The 6,400-nt window shown below is 51.5% G+C and overlaps 1 protein-coding gene across 1 annotated transcript in view; it reads right to left on the bottom strand.

Moving 5' to 3' along the window:
• Positions 1–633: 633 nt before the first annotated feature.
• TBX2 (T-box 2) overlaps positions 634–6,400 on the bottom strand; it is a 24,230-nt gene continuing 18,463 nt past the window's right edge. Inside the window, exon 6 of the mRNA XM_009891178.1 lies at positions 634–933. Within this exon, the coding sequence (XP_009889480.1) occupies positions 634–933 (300 nt within the window). The remainder of the gene's footprint in view (positions 934–6,400) is intronic.

A 6,400-nucleotide genomic window follows, 5' to 3' on the forward strand; every position in this document is an offset into this window, starting at 1 on the left:
CCCATCGCACACATCACACCCATCACCAAGGCCATGCCGTCCGGTGCTGGAGTGTGCCGGGCAGCTGCTCGGCACGAGGCCGGCACACTGTCCAGCAGCAGCACGTCTCGCCCTCTAGATGCAGCCAGCAGCAAGCAAACAGGGCAGTGCAGAGGGAGCAGGAACTATATTGGTTACTAAATACGTATTATTTATCCACAGGAAAGCCCCTGTGATCATTTCCCTGGGTACACTTACACACACGCCATCCGTTGCTCGGAGCATCGTAAGTAAATGAATACCCCTAATCTTATCGATGTGTAATGACAGAGGGGGTTGAGCCCTCCCTCCGGTGAGCGGTGCAGAGCTGGCGGAGCCGCACCAACAACCTCGGCTAGGTGTGCATCACGCGAAGTGCGCGGCTATCATATGGAATAAATTTAACTGAATCAAGTTTTGATTAAATGCAGTAAATATGATTGATTTGGTTACATACCCTCCGTACGATGGTCTGTTTAATTTATTTTTTCATTCTGAGAAGGGATGTTGCATTGATCCAAAACATTAGCTTTGACTACCACCGTAAATTCCCATTTTAGGGTGACCCGCGGCAGCCTTATTAATATTTTTACACTTACCCAGCAGTTGCTGGGGTTAACCCTTCAACAACGTGCCCAAATTGTGCTGTGCCACAGGGGCAGGAGGGGTGACCTGTCCCAGCACCGGCAGCTGCAGCCAGTGGGAGAAAGTCACATATTTTAATGCCACCATTGCAAAGCCACCAGCCCTCCAGTAGCTCCTAAACCTGCTCCCAGGACCCCTTAGGGCCAGGGCGGTTGGCGTTAATGCCGAGTCAGCATCTGCATTGGGCTGAGCTCCCTCCATGAGCCCTTCGGCAGATGGGAACATGCCCCAGGCACTGCCGTAGCGTGCCCGGAACGGGCTGTTTCCTATCTGAAAGCACACAAAACCCAGCACACCGCTCACCCTCCGCACCACGCCGGCATTTGGACCAACACTACTACAGATTTCCTTACAACAGCTTCTATATCTTTCTTTTTAACAAGGGAAAAAAAAATGCCCAAATATTTTTTATATTACTAATAAATTGAAAAAATGCTTTATGTTTTCAATATATTTTCAATTTACTGCCATGGTCAGTATCTTGATTGCTATGTATATTTTATAAGCAACGTCAATGATAACCAGATTTAGCTGTTGGTTTCTCCATAAATATTGTGTTATCCACCAAAAGTGATCTCTGGTAACAGTGTCATTAAAAATAAGGCTGAAAAGTGTCAGGGAAACACCAAAAGCAAAAAGGATAAATCACTTCCAAGCACGTCTCGGAGATACTGGAAATTCTGAGAGTTTATTTGGAAGATAAGCTCATTTTTAACACACATTTTAGACAGATCCTGCAATCCCAGTACCCACAAAGCCCCGAAGAAACACGTGAGCTCATTGCAGGCTCTCCCTGCAATGAAATCCTCCACAGAAAGGATTTCTATACATTTGCACTGAGGACAGTGACAAAAGTCACCGTGAGCCCATCCAAGTCCCAGCGCAGGCTGGGGGCTGCGGGGTCCCACCCCGACCCCGGCCGATGGGGTCTCACCTGACTCATGGCTCACAAGTCCATCACCCCGGACACGCTTTATATCGCTTTTCTCTCCTGTGTCTTTTTACATCATTTCCCTCTCCCGCAGGCAGCTGTGCCTCGCAGTGCATTGCTTTGCCGCTGCCGTTAATACTCCGAACAGCAGCACCCATCTCACCGAGTGTTTCAGGTTATCTGTCACCTGCCAGAGCAAACTGTGGGAAACCACCTAAATAGCCCCAAAAAACTTTTTTGGAAACTTTTACCAGCTGGTGGTAGAAAATGCTACGGAGCAGTGGGCATCCCAGCTGGGGATACCGCTGGCTCTGGGGTGCCAGGGGAGCAGAGGGGCTGGTTTTGGGGGAGGTGCTCCCTCGATGGTATCAGGTCTCTGCAGGAGCCGCTGTGGCCACACAGACTGATTGATCCACAAACAGCCCCGTGGCTCATCTTGCTGGATTAATACTCTGGCAATCCTAAAGGGGCCAAATTTAGTCTGTATGTTACTGAATAATTTAACTCGTGGTGAAATCATCGGCTTAGCAGTCTCCAGATAAGGATCTGAACAGCTGAGCAGGACATGCGCTGTGAGGGCATCTCTAAATACTGAATTATTCAGCAGAAATGTTTCTGCTCTCCTCCCTCCAATCCAGTTAAGCTGTGTGCTTAATTGCAAAGCACACTCCCCTTATTTTCACATAACAGTGGGACTGAGGACTTGGTTCGGTGATGCAGTGACGCGTTACGGAGAAGTCAGCTGCAGTGAGGACTTCACTTAAGATTAAGATTTTTCCTACAAGTCCAGGAGTGCAGCCCAAGAAGGAGTTGATGCGCTGGAGTGATCTGCCCACGAGGAGCAAAGCTGGAAGGGAGCCACTTTGCCCAGGCTGGGGCTTTCTGCAAGAACAGATCCGACCCACGTGCCCCTTCCTTCTTTCTGGAGGCAAACAGCACAAATTCACCCAAACTCACTCAAACCTACATGTCCTCTGTCAGGCAAATTTTAGTTTCATTGCAGGCAGAAGATCTCTCACTCACCGCAGCTATTTTTTACGAGCTGGACAGTTTATCCTCACTGAGGTCACGTCCATCTTTTCCAGTGGTGCTCTGCAGTCAGGGCGATCAAGGGGAAGCATCCAAATCACTCGACAAACGACCCAGCACAGCCCGAAACACCACAGCGCTTCAAATCACAAACAGTTCTCAGCTCTCCCAGACCAGTGCCCGGAACAGGGCTGGGCTGCAGCCCCTTAATGAATTAATGAATGCTCTACCATTAATTCACAAGTTAATGGGGGTCCCTGGCTTCCCAGGACCCCACAAACGTGACACAGCAGGAGATGAGCTGGCAAGCCCCAGCTACACCGGGGTGTGCATGGATGGGTGCTGGCACCCAGCGCCGCGCACCCAGCACACCCCGCTGAGCCTCACACTGCAACCCTGGAAATTAAAAAACCCCGAGACGAAGCTGTGGCCGCACGAGGGGCTGCCTCCCTCCCTTCGCCTTCAACAGGAGCCGGGAGAGCCCCAGCTCAAAAGCAGCAAGTCTTTTCCCATGGCACGCTGGCTTTCTTGCTTTAAAAAAAAAAAAAAAATTAAAGCTTTCATAGCCCCTTTTCATCTAATATTTAACGTGCGAGAGTTTCTACATGCCCAGGTTAGGTAAACATTAGAGTAGATTGTTTATAGAAATTATATACAGAGTGGTGCTGGTTTAATTTATCAAAAAAGGTTTTGTTGAAATAAATTCATTTTACAGTGAAACCCACTTAAACCTGTTAAAGGGGTGACCTTGTTTAAATGAACCTGGTTGTGCTTCAGCTCGAGCAGCACCACGATACCATCTTCCAGCGTAAATATTCCCCTGCCCTCCCCGCGCGCGGGACCTCGCTGACAGAAGCTCTGCCAAGGAGAGGGCTGCCTGGATCAGTGGTCCCCACAGGGGATGGGAAGGATGCGGCCGCAGGCTCTGCGCAAGCCGGGAAGCTTCAGCCACCGGTGCCATGGTTTGATGCCGCATCTGCCCCGCTCACCCAGTGAGAGATGAGGAGCAGGCGGTGGCAGCAGGCGGGATTTGGGGGCCGCCGTTGGGATGACATGGGATGTCGCAGGAGAAACGTGGCTCTTGGCAGGTGGGAGCTCTGGGGCTGACCTCCAAAACTGGGGGAACAAGGGATGGGGAGAGCCCTCCGGCCTCTGCCTGCCCCGCTGCTTCATCCGACACTGCTGGTTTGCTGTTGGATTGATTGCTACTGACACCGCTGTTATTATCAGCCTGACGGGATCACACTTATTTGGGGAAATAATAATAAAAATAAGGCAGTAGCCATTTTTTCCCCTCTCCTGAAATTTATTGCCAAGTGGGGAAAAGCAGAATCTCTGCTCTCGCCTCCCCTCTGCTGGCTTTGGCCAGCTGCAGCACTTGACTCACGCCTGGTTTTTGTTCCTCTGCTTTAAAAGAGTTAAGGACAGTGAGGCCAAACAGGGACCGTGCAAAATACAGGGGGGGAAAAACCCATCAGCATTTCTCCTTCACGACACAGGTCAGATTAACAGGGGGGAAATTAATGCTAGCGTGTTTAATGGAGGTGAAATGCTCTACAAATGAGCAGATGCATTGATTGGAAGCACGTGGCTGTAAGAGTTAATCTCACTACGGAGCGATACTGGGAAGCACATTCATTCATTCAGCCATCCATCCATTCAGGAGGCATCAGCCAGGTACGGGACTTTGAGCAATTCCCAGAGTCTGGCCTAAAGGTATTTATAGCCTAAAGCTAGGGAGGGGGGAAAAAAAAAAAAAAGGGTGGATTGGATATGGGAAACTGCACTTTGGAAGTGATCTATGCAAAATCCACCAAGGCAGAATTAATATTGTCTCGTTAACACAGGGAACAATTTGAAATTGTATGGGAAAGGTGAATAAAACCTGGAAAGCATAAGAGCCAGCTCTGATTTCAAAGTCCATGGGAGCATTCCAAGGCAGAGCTTTAAAATTAGAAACAGCATGCAAAGTTACTTTTCCATTGAAATGTCATGTTTTCCTCAAAAGGAGCTTTTTCCATCTCAAAAAATGCATTTTGTCACCGAGCAGTAAGTGCACTTCTCCTGACAGATTTGCTGAAGCAAAAGCTCTTGGAAAAACATCGCATCCAGGCGCTCGGCAAACAAATAAAAGCCAAGAAGAAAAGAGTTCGGCCAGCACATTTCCATCCGGGGAGGTTTGCTGCGCATCCTCTAAGCGTTTCTCTACCTTTTCACTTGGGGTAGAGGGGGAAGTGCAGCCATCCTTAAGCAGCCCGGGTTTCCGACACGGACCCTCCACTCCCCTGTGCCTCCCCCGCAGCTGCCCGTGTTGCTCCTTTTGGGGCAGTGAGGACACCCCATGATGGCCAGAAGGGTGTTTGGCATTTGGGGAGCTTATTCCCAGAGGGCAGACACTGCTTGTACCAGAGTGTGCTGCATATCTGGTATTTCTCTCTTGAGGCAGAGCCAAAAAGGAAGAGCAAATACGAGTGCTGACTCCAAGAGTCTTCCCAGTAAATCCACGCAAATCACCATCAGCTGAATTCAGGTCTTGCCTCCAGCCTAAAATACGAAGTTTGGACACTCTAGCTCCTGCCCAAAGCAGAACTGTTGGGGTGAAATCAGTCATGTGTGACCCAGGATGGAACAGACCCCATGCCCAACCTTCACTCAGACCCCGGGAGAGCCTCAGCTTCGGGCAACGGTCCCTCTGTAACAGTGGGGATCCACCAGCATCACCCGAGCTGTGATATGCAAAATGGCCACCCTGATGGCCAACACCGTCACGGCTCTGCCGGGCACCGAGTTACTCACCATCCTCTTGTTTCCAGACAGTGTAAATGCCCAACCCCACAAGCAGGCTCTGTAGCACTGTGGGATCCCCAGTGTCCCCCCAGAACTGGGTACGCAACAGCAGATACCACCCGCTCCTGGTGCTCGTCTCCGGCCACACCACAGAGAGCTACGGGGGAGAAGAAGAAGAGATTTAGGTAAGTGGAAATGTAAAAAGGGGATGCAAACTTGACAGGTCAACAGCTTAGAGATGACCCTGCTCCCCGTTGCAAGGCCGAGCTTTGCGCTAGTGGGACAAAAAGGCAAAGAGCATCCTTGGCACGTCCCCCACAGGCAGCCCTGTACCACCACGCTTTCCTGGGAAACCACAGACCCGTTGCAGGGGCGGACTCCCGCTGCGCTGGGGAGGGGGTTGCTGGAGGCCAGACTCTCCCCTTCCCCGGGGACGCGGCTCCCGCAGGGCTGGCAGGTGCTGCCGGGCCACAGCCCTCCCTCCCCTGCCCGCGTCTCTCCCTCCGGGCCGCTGCGAGTCAGCCCCGCTTTGAAGCCGTGCCGGGGCTGGCGGCAGCATCGATGCTGGAATAAGATGGCTTTTAAACTCGGAGCGAGATGAAAAGCAGCCGGAAATGCATCTAACGGGTGACTGGAGGGCTAAGCCTGCTTTTCTCATGCTCGCTTATCCCGGGCTGCTCCGCCAGAGCCCGGGTCCCCCGGGAGCAGCTTTCTCAAGCTCTGCTGCCTGCCCCGGTCCTTTCCTGCTTGCATCCCTCCTCTGCTGAGAGGTGAAGCAGCAACAGACTTTCAGCAGAGATGTAAAAAACATTTTTTGTCATTAAAGCTCCTGTAGCGTTTCCTGCCCCGACTCCCAGGAGCCCACGCCAGGCTCTGGAGCACCAGCCGAGGTGCTTCTCCGCGGGAGCAGCGGCGTTTCTGGAAACAGGGAGACTCCTGTATCACTTCTTGGAGCAATTCAGACGGAGAAATGGCAGACGCAGAGGGCTG

Source organism: Charadrius vociferus, unplaced genomic scaffold (assembly GCF_000708025.1).
Source record: "Charadrius vociferus isolate BGI_N301 unplaced genomic scaffold, ASM70802v2 scaffold239, whole genome shotgun sequence".
Lineage (NCBI taxonomy): Eukaryota > Metazoa > Chordata > Aves > Charadriiformes > Charadriidae > Charadrius > Charadrius vociferus.